Source organism: Sitophilus oryzae, unplaced genomic scaffold, assembly GCF_002938485.1.
Source record: "Sitophilus oryzae breed Bouriz unplaced genomic scaffold, Soryzae_2.0 scaffold_864_pilon_pilon, whole genome shotgun sequence".
NCBI lineage: Eukaryota > Metazoa > Arthropoda > Insecta > Coleoptera > Curculionidae > Sitophilus > Sitophilus oryzae.
Genome location: NW_022147488.1, coordinates 110790 through 131445, shown reverse-complemented (window position 1 = coordinate 131445; position 20656 = coordinate 110790). Strand labels below are relative to the sequence as shown.

The 20656-nt window shown below is 31.1% G+C and overlaps 1 protein-coding gene across 1 annotated transcript in view; it reads right to left on the bottom strand.

Moving 5' to 3' along the window:
• LOC115890402 (transient receptor potential cation channel trpm-like) overlaps positions 1–20656 on the bottom strand; it is a 134586-nt gene that overhangs the window by 19268 nt on the left and 94662 nt on the right. Inside the window, exons 18-22 of the mRNA XM_030910630.1 lie at positions 19537–19742; positions 16602–16722; positions 16326–16506; positions 16026–16268; positions 10148–10345 (exon numbers count right to left, since the gene is read on the bottom strand). Coding sequence (XP_030766490.1) covers positions 10148–10345; positions 16026–16268; positions 16326–16506; positions 16602–16722; positions 19537–19742 — 949 coding nt within the window. The remainder of the gene's footprint in view (positions 1–10147; positions 10346–16025; positions 16269–16325; positions 16507–16601; positions 16723–19536; positions 19743–20656) is intronic.

Here is a 20656-nt window from a genome sequence, read left to right as displayed (position 1 = left end):
GAACAAAGGTCGTGTTACGTAAAAAGGGGAGACAGATGTGAGGGGCATGCGCGGAATTTAGATTCAATCTAGGTCCCAGAGTAATGAAAAACTGAAGCGTCGCTTGTTCCTAGCGCTCTGTGTCGCTCTTATTATTTTTTTTAATTTTCGAGTCCCACGTTGGGCACGAAAAATGTGGCGCTAGGATAATTTTCGACAAGGAAGAATACTTTGTATGCTTTTAATTATGTTGATTTGTATTTTATTATATGACTGACTTAAGTAAAAGCACACGTTGTGTTCACGCATGTCGAGAATTATTTTAAATTGATTGAAAAATTCATCCTTCTCAGTAACTTTTTATTTGCAAACAAGATTTCGAGAAGGAAAGAAAGATACCCTGTATATAAGAAATTATATTCTGTTTTGCACTACTCTGAGATATAGATAGAATAATAACGTTTATATAACCATAGGGTGTTTCAAAATTATATACCAACTAATCGTATTAATTAATTAAGTAAAAAAAGGTTCTGTCTCCGGTATATTGGAACATACGCTATAGAAAAGTCTTGGGATAAACAACAAATTAATATTTCTAAATTAGTACTTAATTAAGAAACACTCTGTATATTTATTAAACAAGACACTCATTGATTCTTGTAGAGTTCTAAATACCTTATGATCAAAAAAAAACTGCGTCAGCGATGGTTATGAAATGAAGATCGCTGTCATTTTATATGTAATGTAAAATTATATGAAGAATGTCATCGATGTTCATTTCCAAGACATCTGAGCGCCGTTTTTTTTTTCGATTATACGGTACATACCTTAACCTAATTATTCATTCAACATTAATACCTAGTAATATACATTTCTTTAAACATATATACAATAATATTAAAAATATATGCTAAGTATGAGTTAGGAGTTAAAAATTATACAAACAACAGAATCTATAAACTTGCTAAAGATAGAAGTATAAATGCAGAAAAGAATTCTAAATTAGACATACGGTTTTTCCATCAGAATTAAGTCAAACGATGATTTGAACATGTTCGAGTAGGAGCAGTTCTACTGAATGATGCCATCTAAATGAATGAACTAAGACCATGCCGTGACTTCGGTATTGGAAATGTCTTCTTAAGGATGTGAATGATTGAAAAGATGTTTATAATTTAAGTACAATAGTATATTATACAGGGTTGTTCACCACATACGACACGGAGTATTGTAGCCAAACGATTAGATTTTTACAAATTGTAAGTTTTGGGTTCGTTGAAGGACTATTAGAGCTACAATTTAAAAATATTTTTACAAGATACAGAGTGTCCCAAATAAGTAAAAAATATTATAGTTGTATTTTTTTAAATGGAACACCCTGTATATTATTACATTTTTAGTTTCTACGATTAAAATAAAGGTAAATTTGATTAATATTTATTATACTTAAACCTTACCGTTTTTGAAATATTTTTAATTTTGTGAAATTGCAGTAAAAATTTTAAGGCTTCATTTCTCCAAGGGTATCAAAGTTTTTAATACTAAATATTTACTGAAGTTTATTTATTGATCAGTTATTGTGTTGCAGTAATAAAAATAATACTACCTTATACAGAGTGTCTACAAATTTATTTTAAATAATTTCTAGATTTAAACGCCAATAACTTCTTTAATTTAAATGGAACGCCCTGTATATTTTAGGAGAATCAGATGCACACTTTAATTGTCTATCAAATTGTATTATACCATTTTTTTTCACCTATCCCTTCAAGTTTTTGAAGAAAATGCATTTTCTTATAATTTAGACCTCATTTATCAATATACCCATGGAATATTGACATTTTAGATTGTTTTTAAAGCAACAAATGTACAGGGTGGGTCAAATTCGACGCTTTTAAATGGAAACACCCTTTTCTGTAGGAGATAGACAAAAACTAATGTCGGTGTCTGGAGCTCAATTTTTGTCAAAAACATGATGATGAAAACCGCATATCGATATATGTTACAGTTTCGGAGTTACGGGGTGTTTTTCAAAAATATGCATTTTTAACAAATCGCTGTAACTTTTTTGCTATGGAAAATTTTGTATTTTTATGAAAACATTTCCAAAGCACCTTTTTACGTAAAATTTAATGGTTTAAGTATAATTTTTTTAAAATTAATAATTTAAGAATTATCAACAGAAAATTTGATTCTTTATATAGGACACCCTGTATATTTTTACTTTATTGAAAATAATTTAAAATTACCTTTCCAAAAATATAAGACATTTGAATCGGTCATTTCAGAAACAACATGAGTCATTTTTTTCTGAAATTGATATTTCCACATTAATCTTCTTTTTATACGCAAACGCACCATTGCGTGCAGAAACAACACGAGTCTTGCCTTAACTTAATGTACTGCAGCCTATGAAAATACCGGATTCCTTCAGAAACCACATGAGTCATGAATATCTCAAAACTATAATTTTTGACTCATGTTGTTTCTGAAATGACCGATATTGTTTGATTATTGAGTTGTTTCTGGTCTATGACCGACAAATATACATTTGATATTTTGCTCGATTCCTCTTCGAGATATAGAGTATATAAAAATTCGCCCGCTTTAAATAAGTAGGCTTTGAACAGCACCGGCTGTAATGCAAAAAAATTCTAGCTGTGAGCATCAATTAAAACGAAAATAATATTTGCAATGAGAGATGCAGAATTTTATAACAATTTAAAATATATTTAACCAACATTAACACATTTAAACTATATCTAATAACAATAAAAAATAAATAGCAAACCAAGACATGAGATTTTGCTATAGGTGTTGTGACATATCGACCATCTTCTGTTATGGACAGACGGGGCAGTTTTTGAACATTTCTCGCGGAATTCATTAACTCAGGGGGGGTGAAAGATACCCTCTCATAACTGCTAAGTATTTCCAATTCTTGTCTAGATTATACGGAAGAATAAGGAACCTTTATTCTTGCGCAAATATATCCATAGAAGCATCATTGGCACCTAAGTCAGGCGGTGCTCGACGACCACGGCTGGGATTTGGTTATCTATTGCAATTATTCTTAAAATTGGCTACAAAAATTTTGGCTGAAGGAACATCAAGGCGTCTTGCTGGTAAAATATGTTTTCGAGTTCCCTTAAAGGCATATCATCAAAAAGGGGTCCTACAGGGCCCCTAACTTAGTTAAAGTGGTTTGGAACTTTTAAAAAAAAATTCTGTATTTGGAAAGGGGATTTATAAACAAAAAATATCGAAAGGGTTGTTGTATATTTTTGGGGAAATAAATTACTGTTCTTGCATTTTGGCTTTTTATTTATTACTTGTCAAAGAGATTAGATGTCAAAGAATTTTGATACGTTAATTTGGCTTACCTGCTTAAGTAGCGTATCGGATGTTTGTGTTAATAAATGCGTATAACTTATCTATTTTACTATTAGAATTATATATTTTATAACAATTTTAATAACTACCAACATTTATTCTAGCAATAAAATAAAAACAACAAATTGTGGAGTCTACCCCACGTCTACTACATCCTTAGTTTTGCATTTTTTTAAATAAAATTAGAACGACACTGATAAACCGGAATTTAAGTCGGCCATATTTGAGGCCCATCGCGGTGTACCTAAGATTTTTGATATGCTCCTTCCTTAGTCTTCTTATTCAAAGTTTAGGACAATCTAGAATGGCCTGTTTCTATAGGTACCAAAAAAAAACATTAATAACAATAGCAACATACTCCGTTTTCAAACAAAAACGATGTTTGATCGCGATAAAATGTAAACAGTTTTGTCTCCTTTAGGTTGGACATCTTTGGTGAGGACCCTCTTTTGGTGAGGACCTCTTTGCTGAGGTTTTACATTCGAAATCCTGAATATTTAATTTGTATAACTAAAATCTTTTCAACCATTCACAAGCTCCAAACACTCAGATGACGTACGTAAAAAGTGAGGTAGTTGTTGTTTGGAGGGGGAGGTTTTTTTAAGAGAGGGAGAGGGGGAGAGATTATGGGCACACAACCTACCTACTCTCCGGAATATGTGGCAGAAAGATAGGCTTTTTGGTGTGAGAAAGGTGGTCCGAAATTCACATGCTAGCAGCGTTAAGAGAAAGTTCGTTATAGTTCGTTAATTCAATTTGGGGTTACAACAATCTTATTTACAAACAGAGCCTGTCTCTTCTAAGTTTTTTTAACTATAATAAAATGAAAAAATAATGAAAATGTCGGGGTGTGTAGAATATGCACTAACCAAGACTACACAAGCTACACAATACAAAAAAAATCTTCAGTTGATTTGGTATATTCGTTAAAATTTAAATTATTTTAGATTTAGGTAGAACGCTACACCTTAAATATAAATATTTCAAAACTAAATAAATTCATATTCCCGTACATATACAGGGTGTCCCAGAAATAAGTGCAAGTATCTTAACTGGTAGTATAGTTCAACCCAAAGACATTATAAATATAGACCGAACATCTCATTCATAAATACTCGTTGGTAGTGTATCAAACATTCCAACGTGTCAAACAAGGACAGAAGAGATAGAGAAGTCTAAAATTTCCGAACCCGGCAACTAGGCGCATTTGGATTGTTCTAATGGCCAGTGGCGTATCGTTTTTTGGAAGAATTTATTAAAGTAAAGTAAAAGTAAGTTACCTTAGGTAAAAGTGTTACTCATATTAGAGAAACATTATACACGTTTATTCTTACACACACTCACTGTTTTTAGAGGTCTAAATAATAAATGAGAAGTAAGTCGATTTAAGATGATCCCCAGCATATAAATGCTATCGTGTGGAAGTACGTTAGTAGGTATGTTTCGAAAAAATCGCTCCAACGTCGATTTTCATTTTAAACTTTCAGTTACTTCTAATAAACTTTCAGTTACTTTTGAATATTTACAGGGTGACTCAGGCTTCCGAAACAGTTCTATATGAGGTTTGTGGTTGGTGACATTTTTGTTCAATTTTTTTTCACAGGAATCACACGAAATGGTAAAAAATGCCACATTTTTACGACAGTTTTTGTAAACATGAGGTGGCGGAACAATTTTCAAACTAAAGTTTGTAGATGTTGCATTTTAAATTTCCAATTTTCCAGAAAATACTTAGGGTTGCCCACCGGTGTGAGACCCGACTCTTTTGGAATAACTTGTCCTTGTGACTTTTTTTGAACTCTAAACTCAGTCCTTTTTATTCTCACGTATTTCCCTGAAAAAAATTACGCTACACAAAGCCAGAAATATTTCATTCTTCGGTCCAAATGATGGTAAATATAGAGAGTGTTAATATAAACTTAAAATTATTATTCTTCGATTAGTTTAAGATAATAATGCCCATTATTTGCAACAGTTCCCGTTAACTCTAGCAAGATCGATAGTTTAGGTTTTAGTTTTTTTTTTTTTTTTTTTTAAATAATTTTAGAACTTTTTTGAAAATTAAGTAATTAGCTAACGATTAGTTATGTTCGCGAATTCGATAGCTTCAATGCTAAGTCTCGCATCTGTAATAGTTTGTTTTGAATTGTATTTATTGAAATAACCTTCCTATCCTAATAATCACAAATGTATTTAGTGAGAAAGTTGTGTTTGTTTTTTTTGAATAATATAAGACAAGATTTGACTTTCGGACTTCTTCTTGTATTATGATGGCTCGGATACGAGGCAATTACCTCTTAGTCTCTCAATAGAAGGATTTATCATTAAAAGTATAAAATATGTGCGGCACAGTAATGTGATTTTCTGTCGCACAAATGAATGAATTACCTAATTGAAGCGGTCTGTATTGTATTAAGCAAAATTCCAAGATTCTAAAGGTAGCTTTCATCAACCATAATCAAATTTATTGTGCTTAATGGAGAGATTGCACTGTATAACAATATGTATTGCGGTTTGAATCAGCCTGTATGTTGACAAAAAATATTTGGAAAATGTGTGCGTTACAATGGCCCGCATCTTATGTAAAAAATGAAATAAAAATCACAAACAAAAAAGGTAATAGGTAAAAAGCTTTTTTGGAGGCCTGGGTCACTCTCTATATAGATATGTATAAAACTAGTAACCTAAGAATTATTTACAGTTCGTCCCATTCTAAAAAAAGTTAAACACACCGTAGAAATAACTCTAGGAAGATGTATTTGTACGGTGGTAAAAAATTGTCTAAACAAGACCGAAGGGGAAGATATAATAAAGCAATAAAATGTAAAAAAGGTCGGGTAAACACCTTTGTTTATTTGTTGAGCAAAATTCCTTTAGAATATCGTATATAATGACCAAAATATGACGCAATTTTAAGAAAAAAAATGTCACTTTCTGGCTTATAATAAAGTTATAACAAATGCAACGTTTATATTCAAATTTGTTATGATCTACAACAGTTAAGTAGTAATTGAGACGAATTATAATTCAATTACTGGCTACTACGTTCTTGTTTTAATAGCTCAAAATTCAACAAATATAATTAGAAATTATTTTAATTGTGAGAGGCTCCCTTGTGGGACGCCTATGTACGGCGATTACGGCGCGGCGGAAACCTACCTGTGAAAAGACAAATTCGGGTAATTTGAGCTTATTTTTCCACACATTTGACACTGTCGTACCACAATCGTACCATATTGAAAATTCGCAGATTCAAAAGTACGTTAAACAAAAGCAAAAATACTGAAAAACACTGAAAAGTTCACTTTGGACTTGATTCCGACTTCAAACACACCGTAAGCTAAACGTAGTACGCTATAACGGATCAAGGGCCGTCGCGAGGGGTGGTGGGACGGACGGCTCATTTCATTCTGGAAGACTAGCAGCGACGTTGCCAATAGTTCTAGACGTTTCAGCACATTAAACAGTAAACATGTCTTTTAATAGTAACGCATATATCCTCTGGTTAATAACATATTATTACGCATGCTTCTTTAAAAATAAACTATAAATTTAATTAAAGAAATTGAGATTTATTGATATCCGGTGAAGGTTTTAAAGTCACCTTTTCTGCAAATCAAACTAAGTAGATAGGCGCAAATTTGAGATGTGGCAATGTCGCCTTCTCTATCTCAGTTGGTTTTTACAGTACGTAGTCAACCTCCGATTGTTTGATCGGGTTAAAATGCAAAATGTGATATCTGTTCTTCCTAAATCTATGGTTCAAGCCCAGAAACACGCCTATGAGTTTTTTTCCACGAAATTTTGTTTTTGAAAATTCGAAATTTTTTGGTAATTTTTTTAGTTTTTATTTAAAAAACATAATTTCTTGATAATATGGCAACATAAGTATTAGATTAAATTTACAAGAAAGACAATCCAGAAAAGATCCAGTGGTTCTTAAAATTTTAGCAAAAAATCATTTTTTTTTGAAATTTTCAAAGGAAAATAATTCCTTATTTTGGACTTGTTTGAAAAACGATAAAGAGAAAATATGTTTCTTTAATCGAGATCTACCACTCCTTAAAATACTTGCATTTATTTCTGGGACACCCTGTATACAGCAACTAAATAGAACAGTTAAAATTTATATTTAAGAAGCAAGCACGGTATAAAAATACTTAACAAAAGTTATTATATTTAATAGTTATTAGTAGTTACTGTTTAATGGTTACCATTAAAAAATACAAGCTTAATATCTACATATAATGCACGCATGTTATACATGCAGGGGAATTTACTATATCATCGGTGTTTGAATATTATACGGTCATTCTGATTAATTTAAAATTAGCAATGTCAGTTATCAGATTAATTAGTAATTAAATTAATCATACTGTTAAGTATAATCCTTGTATATGAATTTTTAAAGTAGCTCAACCTAAGACGTTTATGGATGTAAAGCACCAGATGGCGGGGCGTATTTCACAGTCTTTTACTACAGAAAAATATTTTTTGTTACTCTGAATTTTGAAGCGACCAATAAAAACAGAGAAAATAAAAATCGATAATTTTCGGACTGTGCCAATTGGTTACTAATCGACCAGATACTTTTTGTCTATTAGATATGCTATAAAAGCTGGTAATTATACAATTCGACCATTGTAAATACCCGACAAATTCCGCAAGGCCGACGAGGCCGATGTTTTTCACTGATGAGAAAAAAAAAATGTTTGTTTAGATAATTTTCGAGATATTTTTATCTTTCTCAATGCACATTTTTAAAGTATTTTATATTCTTTGTCCGCTTGATCTATTATACTGGTTGCACGTATCGAAGTTCTGTTTCTTCTAGTTTTAAGAAATGTTCTTATTTCTTTGTAGTTGTAGTGGTTGTCGTGTAAAATTGGGTTAATTTTTTTTAAGTTTAATTATAATGTTTAGTGTAGAATACCAGAAATACTTTAGTAGTAGTGTTTTTATAGTTTATTTTGTAGTTAAGTAGTAGGTGAAGGGATAATTTGGTTATTTTTTCTTTTTGTTTGATTAATTGGTAAGTTTGATAATTTTTTCAGTGTAGAATACAAGAAGTAGTTGTGTAGTGTTGTTATAAGAGATTATATTCGTTTATTTTGTAGATGAGTAGTAGGTGAAGGTATTTGGGTATTTTTTCTTTTTGTTTTTCTTTTAATTGTAGTAATTCTATTAAGTATTGTGATAGATACACTATATCTTCCTTCAACTTCGTTGAAAAGTGCGTTATCATATAATTTTGATTTTCTGTTAGTAGAATATACGAAAAAAAAATCTGATCAAATTTATTTTAAATTAAATTAATCGAGTCTTATTAATCAAATTAATCTAGTCAAATAATAATAATGTTAGTTTCTAAATACTATACAAGGTGAGTTTCTACGATGTTCTCTATATGGGTATCTCGGAAACTACTGGAGATAGAGAGTCGGTTAAATGGGGAAAGAATTGCAGTTTTGTGGGGTCATAAATATGCGCCTTTCGGATTTTTCGGAGAAGTTCAAGGCTTACTAGACATTTCGAAAAAAACAAATTTTGGCTATTTTAAAACTTGTCTCTAATACCATTATAATCTACCGTATAATCGAATAAAAACGGCGTCAACGATGGCTATGAAATGAAGATCGTTGTCATTTTATATGTAAAATTATATGAGAAATATCATCGATATCATCGATCGGAAGATATCATCGATCGATAAAAGTTGTAGATAATCACATACCTAATGAGTTTGTGTTTTCTGTTTTTTTTTCTAAAGCCTGTCATTTTTGACATATGACACAAACATTATGTTTTTTTTTTAAATGGAAACCCTAGAAAACCCGATCACTTTTCAGCGATATAGGTATAATATGTTTTTTTTTCGAAAAATTACAAGTTATAGCCAATTGTTTTCTTTCTTGGCTAATTCCCATACCAATAATACCATGACATATTAGTTGGCATCAAAAATGTAAAAAGTTTTATGTTTTCAAAAAAAAATATCGTAAAATTCGTAAAGCACTCAATTTAGAATAAAATAATCTAAGAATGAAATGATTCTTTTATAAACCTGCATTAAATCAAACTAAAATAGGTATGTAACTTTTCTTTAAAAATTTATTAATAGCAATGAGCATTATCATAAATTATAAATAATGTACCAACATATCGAAATAATAATTTCTTTGTTAATACGGTTTAGAATTCTTAAAATAACAGACAAAAATAATCCACAATTTACAATAAAATAAAAGTTTCGTTTAAATTTCTTAATCAGCTGATCACTATTATTACTAAGTTTGCAGAAACCCGGGCTATATTATTACATTACTCTGAGGAAAATAACGAAAATAATCGATATTTTTGACTCCGCCCCGAAAGGTTCACGATTTGTCCTCCAGTTGGCAGCACATTTTGTCTAGTCGGTTGAACAACTTTAAGAATATATAAACAAGGGTATAATGCAATGTGACTGAAATTATTGGTAGGTAAGTACTAATTCCAAAACAGTGTAATCATATTTTCCACAATTATTATAAATATATAGCAGAATATTTTTTTTTCGTTCAAAAATAAGAGATATATTTTTGATACTCCCTAAAAAAAGAGTCAAATATTCAATAATTAATATAGGTATGTACAATATTATTATTAATATACAGTGTATTACAGTGAGAAATTAATATATCTATCTAAATATCTTCTAATAAATATGGAAATAATATAGAGAAAACAAATAAATGTGGGGAAACAAATTTTAAAAAATATAACTTCTTACCTGTTCCACTCTCGGACCCTCTTCTCGTTGTCTCGCTGTCTCTTCTTTTTTGCGCAGCCCTACTGCGCAATATGTCCAAACTTAATGCTGCGATGTCATCCGCAGAAATATCTATGGAATTCCGATCGCTATCTATGGACGTCTTTGATTCGGAACTTTTTGTTCTCTGCCGCATCAAGTTCAACTTCGACCTGCTACCTATATCAAGATAAAAAAAATACAATATACAGCGTTAGTGTGCGAACACAGTGCAAGCAGGTTTGCCGCTTACAGGTAGTCGGCGCCAATCTGGGCACCTATTCTTGACATCGTTCGCAACTTTGCGTATACGCATCACGTGTATTGTTATAAACAGGGTATCCCAGAAATAAGTGCAAGTATTTTAAAGGGTGGTAGATCTCGATAAAAGAAACATATTTTCTCTTTATCGTTTTTCAAATAAGTCCAAAATAATGGAGTTATTTTGCTTTGAAAATTTCCAAAAAAAAAATATTTTTTGCTAAAATTTTGAGAACCTTCTTGTTCATGTGCCTTCTCCTCATCGGAGGTTGGCGACCACCAATTGGAATTCCTCCTTGTCTTGAGCCAAACGGATAATTGCACTGGCCTCTCCTATATTAAACCACGGGCGCAAATTCCGCAACCAGGAAAACCGTTTACGCCCGATGCCTCGTCGTCCTTCAATCTTTCCCTCAACGATCAGCTGTAGGAAACTATATTTGTTATTTCGAAAAATATGACCAAAATATGCTGCTTTCCGTCGTTTTATTGTAGTCAATAGTTCTTGGTCCTTATACATTCTTTCCAATACTTCGAGATTTGTTTGAGAACCACTGGATCTTTTCTGGATTTTCTTTCTTGTAAATTTAATCTACTACCTATGTTGCCATATTATCAAGAAATTATTTTTTTTAAATAAAAACTAAAAAAAGTTGCAAAAAAATTCCAAAAATATTTTCAAAAAATTCCGAATTTTCCAAAAAAATATTTAGAAAAAAACCTCATGGGCGTGTTTCTGGGGTTGAACTATACTACCAGTTAAGTTAAAATACTTGCACTTATTTCTGGGATACCCTGTATATGGTTACATAGTAGCGCCGCGCCGCGCCGCCTCGCGCTTATAACCTTGAAAAATTAAAGCGTGTTATCAAATCGGCTAGTTCACAGTGAAAGCAGGCAGGCACCGTCAACCAGCGTTCATCGGCGTTCTCGCTTTTACCGGAACGAAAATTTATTTATTTCTGCTTTTGCACGCGCCGACCGACGGCGCACAGGGGGTATTAAGAACTAAAAGTTGGCCAAAATTATGTTTTATGATTTTTTTGCCTTTTTGCTAGTAATATTAATTATTAATTAGAGGAGAGGTTGCTAATATGGAACCCCATTTTGTTTTTCCTACATAATATTTTTCCTCTACTCTGAAATCCTTTCCACCGATCAAATAGGGCCATTCTGTGCAAAACCAAGCAATTGGATGAGGATGCTAGAACAAAAAAGTAATTTGTATATTATAGATGATATTTAAGCGAAGATGGGTATTATAGGGTAAAGACTATTTTCTTTAAGAATCTATTTAAATCAATGTTTTTTTGGCAGTGGCAAATATTGGCAAGATTTTTGTGCATATTCCAATGCTGGAGACTTTAAGCATTGAACGGATACTAATTTCCATGCGGAATATTGCCGAATAGTCTTACACCTTATAAAAATGCCACTGATTTTTTAAATATAAAACATTATAAAAAAATAGAATAGAAGGAAACGTTTCAAAATAAAAATATGGCATAAAACAGAACAGAGCAAACAAACAAAGCTGGCTCTATATCCATCATGACAGTTATTATGAACAATTTGCAAAAAAAGCACTACAAACAATTCCACTATTTTTATAATCTTAGAAATATTCAGAATACACTCAAGATAATTCATACTTTTAACTGAAATATATTATTTATTTGATAGTCAAATTACGACTTAAAAAAGCTAATAACTAATAAACGTGCTTACATTTAGTATTTATAGATTTGTATTCAGTTAAGATAAAAAATGAAAATAAAAAAATATCACTTTTGGTCAGGTTTATAGACCAAATACATCTATGTGCGGCCCCGGCGAGGCGGGCGCGGCGTTTGCATATGGTTTGGTTAGGTTAGGTTAGTTAATCGGGTAAATTTCCTCTTAATTATCTACTTCCGAATCCTTCTCGCATCTCCGAAATAGCCATATACAATACACGTGATGCATATACGCAAAGTTACGCATCTGTGTATTGTTATATGGCTTTTTAGGAGATGCGAAATGCGAGCGATATTTGAAGATGCGAGTGGTCAAGAATAGGTCCCCAGAGACGGCGCTGGTTGCCGGAAAGCAGAAACCTGCCTCCACTATGTTCGTACCCTTAGGCTGAAGCTACAAAATGACCAAAACAGTTTTAGTCAAAAACATTTTTGACTAAAACTGTTTCCATGGGTGGGGGTTAATCACCGCGCTTTACAGATCTACTGTGTCCCCCTCTCTTCAGTTATAATGAATAATGAGTTATAAACCTAGATCATATATACTTACGTGGATAAATCAACATTAAAAAATATGTTTCCAACATCACGACATGCCATTTTCAAACCTTCTTTATTGCACTTACGAAAGGTTCAATAGGTTTGTCTTTCTCGAGGGCCTTACTTTACGCATGCGCATTAAAAGCTGCAAGTAGTTCCCAAATAATCACAATTGTATGAGTCCTGATTTCTCAAATTCAAATTCTCTTTGAAAAAATGAGAAAATCGACAACTATGAAACTATGATCCCTTCCCCGACACAAACGGTACATTGTGAGACAGGAAATTGTAGAGAGAAACAAGCCCTATAACATAGGATACAACATTTTAATGAACAGTGCTTTCCATAAAATGAATAAAATAAAAAATATACGTATATAAAAATATAAGCATATAAATTTTTCAAAGATTTCTCGAGTCGATACGGTTTAGAAAGGTTTAGAAAGTACAAATTATACATTGTTATGGAAACCAACTTTTCATTGTCATCATATTGTCATAATCATAATATGTCAATCTTATTTCCATTGTGTAACGACGCTTGTTTACTCTAATATGATCTAAGGTTATAAATCATCATACAGTCTAAGGGCTTTGACAAAAGCTACTACCTGAGAGACAGAGCTTACACTTTTACAGAGCTTAGTTCTACGCTACTTGGTTAGTTTTACGTGTAACATAGTGTTTTACGCTTAAAAAATAGTTTTTTATGTGTAACAAATAGTTTTATACGCGTAAAATAAAGAATTAATAAAAATAGTATTTTTACTTGCAACAAATATTTTTTTGCTTGCTTCATCCACGTTACCGTAGATCTAAGAAGGCTTAGGTAGGGTATATACAGGGTTGTTCACCACATACGACACGGAGTATTGTAGCTAAACGATTATATTTTTACAAATTTCAAGTTTTGGGTTCGATGAAGGACTATTAGAGGTACAATTTAAAAATAATTTGACAAGATACAGAGTGTCCCAAATAAGTAAAAAATATCAAAGTTGTATTTTTTTAAATGGAACACCCTGTATATTATTTCATTTTTAGTTTCTACGATTAAAATAAAGGTAAATTTGATTAAGGTTTATTATACTTAAACCTTACCGTTTTTGAAATATTTTCAATTTTGGCAAATTGCAGTAAAAATTTCAAGGCTTCATTTCTCCAAGGGTATCAAAGTTTTTAATACTAAATATTTACTGAAGTCTATTTATTGATCAGTTATTGTGTTGCAATAATAAAAATAATACTACCTTATACAGAGTGTCTAAAAATTTATTTTAAATAATTTCTAGCTTTAAACGCCAATAACTTCTTTAATTTAAATAGAACGCCCTGTATATTTTAGGAGAATCAGATGCACAATTTAATTGTCTATCAAATTGTATTATACCATTTATTACCTATCCCTTCAAGTTTTCGTAGAAAATGCATTTTCTTATAATTTAGACCCTATTTATCAATATACCCATGGAATATTGACATTTTAGACTGTTTTTTGTAAAGCAACAAATGTACAAAATGTACAGGCTAGTAATATTATCGTTTTTAGCAAAACGATAATATTACTAGCCCATTTGTATGCAAAAAGAAAACTATTTAAATCTTTATAAAAGAGTATACCATTAATTAAATATAACACCATTATTTCCGCCCATATACTAATTAATTACATACTTAATTGTGTTCGTTAATAAATTATTATAAATAAATGTGGATTTGAGTCAGAAATCAATATAATAATAAGTTATCAAAATTAAAGTCTCTGTTGTTATAAATAAGTATTTATTAAAAAATCATTTTTAAGGTGTTTCTTTTTATCACACTGTCTAATACCCATACAAAATTCAGTTTTTTAGTATTTGGAGCAATTATTATTAATCAACGCAAACAGTCAGTTAATGTAGTTTGAATACTGGAATCATATTAATTGGTCCCCTTTAACAAATATTTAAACAGTTTTTTTTTATTTTTTAATAAAATAAACAAATTATATCGACAATATTAGTATCTGTACTCTTTAAAAATTTGGTACATCTTTAAAAATAATCTAAAATGTCAATATTCCATGGGTATATTGATAAATAAGTTCTAAATTACAAGAAAATGCATTTTCTATGGAAACTTAAAAAGATAGGTAAAAAATGGTATAATATAATTTGATAGACAATTAAATTGTGCATCTGATTCTCGTAAAATATACAAGGTGTTCCGTTTAAATGAAACAAGTTATTGCCATTTGAAGCTAATAATTATTTAAAATAAATTTTTAGGCACTCTGTATAAGGTAGTATTATTTTTATTATTGCAACAAAATAACTGATCAATAAATAAACTTCAGTAAATATTTAGTATTAAAAACTTTGATACCATTGGAGAAATGAAGCCTTAAAATTTTTACTGCAATTTCACAAAATTGAAAATATTTCAAAAACGGTAAGGTTTAAGTATAATAAACCTTAATCAAATTTACATTTATTTTAATCGTAGAAACTAAAAATGAAATAATATACAGGGTGTTCCATTTAAAAAAATACAACTTTGATATTTTTTACTTATTTGGGACACTCAGTATCTTGTAAAATTATTTTTAAATTGTACTTCTAATAGTCCTTCATCGAACCCAAAACTTACAATTTGTAAAAATCTCATCGTTTAGCTACAATACTCCGTGTCGTATGTGGTGAACAACCCTGTACATATAATAAATGAACAAAAATACGAGTAGCGGAAAAGGGGGCCAAAAAACCCTACATATATGCTTCAGCGTTGCCAGATTGATGTGGCAGAAGGTAACAAGTTCCCATTGAAAATGGTAATAGATTTTGATAGAGGGTAATATTTTTGGCGACATCTTATGGAAACGTCTAAAGTATATATAAACCTAGCGTCCTCTGGTGGAATTCGTTCGAATTCTAATGATGTAGGTACTTTATTATACCAAACCGAAAAAAAAACAAAAAGATAAACCTCTTAAGACAGACATTATCAGCCACAGCCTTAAAAAAATAACTACAAATTAACACAAAATAAAGGAACTCTCTTAAGACAGACATTATCAGCCGCAGCCCTAAAATCTGCACAGAATCTGTGCATCTGGCACATTTTGCTTTTTCACAAAATTTGTATTAGAATATCAATTTTTGTGACAGACACGTGGTCTGCCCACAAACACACGTCGCGACACTACGTATCTCTAAGCTATTACCACGAGCTCGTGTGTCACGGCCTTGAATTTTTACTCCCAGAGCGCATAAAAAAGCTTCACTTCAAAAATAAGCTTTACATCGATGATATAGCCTTATAATTACTCAAAAGGCACTCACCCTGTACGGACACATTATCCTGAGGTTCTGTTTTGTCTTGGTCATCACCCTCGCCGCTAAATCGATACTCGATGTGCTCTCCGTTGTCAAAGATGTACGCATCTGGCCTGACTTCCGTCAGCGATCGGACTATTGTCTTTCTTTTGACAGCTTGACCGGCCAATAAATGACTGATCACTGACGATTCGTCTTCGGAGAACACGTCAGACTTGTCACTGACGGTCCTTTCCCTCGAGTCTTGTGCTGATAGAATTAAGACAGAATTAGTAAAGGTTTTTCACTACTTATTTCAGTACTTACCAACAAGTGTGGCTTGTGGTGTGATGAGATTGACCGATTGTTGCCTGTGAACGACCTGTTTAAGTACTTCGAACTCGTTGGTGATATCCGTGAGTTGTTCGGTGAATTTTCTACAACGCACCTCTAGGTTTTGTAGAACAGTTGTTTGCATATTTTCTTTGGTGTGAATATCTTCGACTTTCTGTAAGCAATGGATAATAATAGATAAAATTTGTTTATTTAAAAAGGATTCAATAACAATAAAAAATTTATACAATCTAATTTTTGTAATAGTACCTGTGTTAAATGCTCTATCCTTTCAGTGGTAACTTTAATTCTTTCTTCAGTGGATTGTTGTAGCTTATTCTCTTGCTCTGCAAAGTAACCCTCAACGCAGTCTTCTTCAAAATCGTATAACCTACAAGAAAAAATCCAAAAATAATAATGGTGCCTGATGGTATAGTTTGTTCAATGATCTTTCATTGTTACGTCATGTATGTGTTCTTTTACTTGACAAGCATTTACAGCATTTCGTAAATTACTACACTTATGAAATAGTGAGGATTACACCATCACACATCACATAGAAAGGGTGACAGATACCAATAGGCTTTACAAGTCGCAGTATCTCCGGCATAGGAGAGCCTTTTAATATCAAGAAAAAAATATTGCATATTGTTTCTGGTAATTCTCATGTGATTTGAGACTATAATTTTGTTGGCGGATATCGATCTCTCTGGTATATCATCATTATTTGTCAAATATGCCTTTTAGGCGCGGTCTCTTCAGTTATAAATAAATAACTTTTATCTAACAAATAACCATCTAAAAGATAAACAATCTAGAGCCTGATATCTATAGGATATAACATTTGGGTATTTTCATACAAAATAATCCAATAGATAACAATTTGGTGGACGGCCGCCTATGGACCGGTAGACACTCCGTAGAGAAAGTGTTGCCAATATAAGATATCTGAAATTGAGATGGTTATATATGAAAAGTCGATACAACAGACAGAGACAGAAACTCGGAATTTCAAATCGTTAGATTAAAAAGTGAGGTTATATTGCTCAGTTGTCAAAAGATAGTCAAAATGAAAATAAAAACAATAAAATTCAAATAAAATATATTTTGTGTTCAACTCCAACTAGTCCTATTATGGTATAGGCTATTTAAATTTACCTTTATGGAAAAAGGGAAAGATAATTCAATTTCAGCAGTGGGGGTGGTGCAATAGATCTATTGATGGAATGCGATTTATAAGAAATTAAAACAAGAAAAAATAATCTGTAAGTAATTTATAGTTTAATTACATGATATTACTGTTATATTAACATTTTAGTACAATTGATAATAGAAAATATGGAAGAAGCTGGTGAAGTACAAGCAGAGATTTATAAACCAATCCTAAAACCAACATCTGGTAAGTTATTAATATTGAAAATTAAAAATAGCATAAGACTGTTAGTAATAACAAATATGTTGTTCTAGGGCTTCTCATAGTAAAGAAATAGGTAGGATAGCATCAATGATAGTAAGTAAGGTGAGTTTTTATTTTATAAAATAGATAAATGCACTTATAATTTTATCTTAATAATAATAAATGAATAGTACCTATAATAATTGTTACATTTACACATTATATGTACAAATTATTTAATAAAAAAATTTAAATAAAAATAATTTTGTCATATTACTTTTATTTTTAAGAACTCAAAGTGATGGAACTTCAGAAAAAAAAGAAAAAATAAAGGAAAAATCTTGTCTAAACAAAGTTGAAGTAACTGGAATTCAAAGGACCACAATACAGATGTTTTAGCAAGGTTTAGCTAGAGAGTTACTTAAAAAAACAGCATGGAGAAGAGATGTACTGTATGATCGAAAAAAATGGCGTCAGCAATGGCTATGAAATAAAGATTGCTGTCATTTCATATGTAAATTTATATGGGAAATATCATCGATCATCATTTCCCAGCTAACTAGACGCCGTTTTTTTTTCGATCATACGGTATAAGGTACATTAAGCAAGAAATTAAACTAAAATTGTAACACAAAAGAAATAAAAGCAAATGTGAGTTGAATAACAGGTTTTATAAGGTTCCTCTTATAATATTAACTATAAATTATTATAAATTTTAACCTACTTTAGAGCTTTATTAAAAACTAGTTGAAGCCTGGCGCATCCGCCACGAGATCAAGAAAAAAAATACTTTTTATTTTTTTTTAATTAAATGAAAAACAAAAAATCCGGCGACGACAGTTTTTAGAAGAGTCATTTAGCTATCTTTTAGTAAAAAAAGCAACTTTCTAGGGCACGTCGTTACTTCAGTAGAGACGACACAGATAAACATTAGCATTTTATATAATATGTAGTAATGGTTTATAATTGAAAGGATTTAAATAAAATAATTTAAAAATTACTGTTTATCACTATTATCTTAACTTAATGCATTCTCTTCGTTCTGATGCTCTAACAGAACAGAGACTCTCTTTATTTTGTAACAGTCCTTATAAAATCTGGCACTAGCAACAATAGTTTTTTGCACCATTTCAATGTGTTTATTGGTGTTTATATCCCATACGTTCTAAAATTATTATAGCCTACATACTCAGAATAGGTAAGTCTTTTCCAAATAATCTAAAATCGAATTTATTGGAATAAACGAAATCTTCAATAATAACAATGTCTTGATTATGTTAAGCAGTTTTGTCAAATATCAAATAAAATCAATATCTCCTCATGCCTTTGCTCATGCGTCAAATTTTTATCCGACAAATAAAACACTATTTGGCAGTTCGGGCGCCAGATAGGATATTTGGGAGATAAGTTTAATTTATCTAATAGATACTGTTATCTATAGGTGAAGGTACGCGTTTTTCTGCTATCCGTCAAATAAAATATATCTGGCAGATTATAACACGCTATCCGTACCTGAAAACACCGGCGGTTAGTGTGTGCCTGTGAGGATATGGGGCTTTTTTGTAATAAAAAATTTAAATTTTTTTGACAGCACAATCGATTTTTAATTTCGATATCGATCGATGTCTGCTAATAAAACCCCAAATCACATGACAATTAACAGAAACAAGGTGCAGTAATTTACAAAATGCCGTAATGACGTTAACAATCTCTTTCATCTGGTTGTCAAATGGTAGGGAGAGTACGACAATACATGACATAACTTTGAACGATCGCCAGAATATTCTTTACTATTGCTTTATTTAGTACCTTTCCATTTCGTCCCTATCCAAAAACAATTTCAGGCCGTTGTCGTAACTCTCTTCTTTACCCTCCATTTTTCTCCTTATATATTTGATCAAAAGAAAAATATGAGAAAACAGTATAAAAGGAGGAGGTAGTAGGGGCTTTTGTTCGTACTCCATCACGACGGTGAATCGTTGGAACATCCAAACTTGGTGTGCTATAGCGTTAACCTGTAGATATAAAGCGTAAATTGTAAATAAATAAAATTGTATATTTTTCGGATGATACATCCAATAACTACAGTACCGGCCAAAAGTGGAGAAACTTTTTAAATTTATTTGCTGCCGTTTTACAAGAACGAAAATGTTTATAAAGCATATAAAGGGTCCGGCAATAGTGCGTCGGGCATCTGTAGCTCCTAGAATAAAAAACTTGAGAATTTTGTTTAAGTGCAAACCTAAAGTATGTACCAGGATGTGTTTCAGGAAAATATTTTAACTTCTATAGGGTGGCTCAAAAAAGTGTGAGCGGACCTGGATGATTTTTTTTAAATGGAACACCCTGTATATTATTGCATTTTTGGCTTCCTTTCAGATCACTTTACATAACTCTAAGATATGAATAAATATATTTCGATAGTTTCAGAGATATTAAAAAATAAATAAAAAATATGTATTTTTCAGCCCTTCTCTAAAAAAATTATTAAAAATAGAAGAACTGTTCTGAAATCAAAACTATATTAGGTATTTACTTTAGATAGTCTGTTCTTACATTGTTATAAATATAGTAATCGTATATCATACAGGATGTTCAATATTCTACGCGAAACTTTCTAAAATATAAAATAATTTTTCTTTGTTATTTTAAATGGAACACCCTGTATATTATTTTTTTATTAGATGGATAGTTAAAAAATGAACATTTTTTGTATTTAGAGTATTTCAAAATTTTGAACGGTTTCAGATACGCGCAGTATTATTTCATATGGTGCTTTCAATGTTAAAATACGAGAGAAAAATCATTGGGTGGCTTTGATAAAAATTTACTGTGGAAAATGCCATATGAAATATAAAACCGCAAATATCTGCGAAACCGTTAAACATTTTGAAATATTTTAAATACAAAAAATGTTCATTTTTTAAGT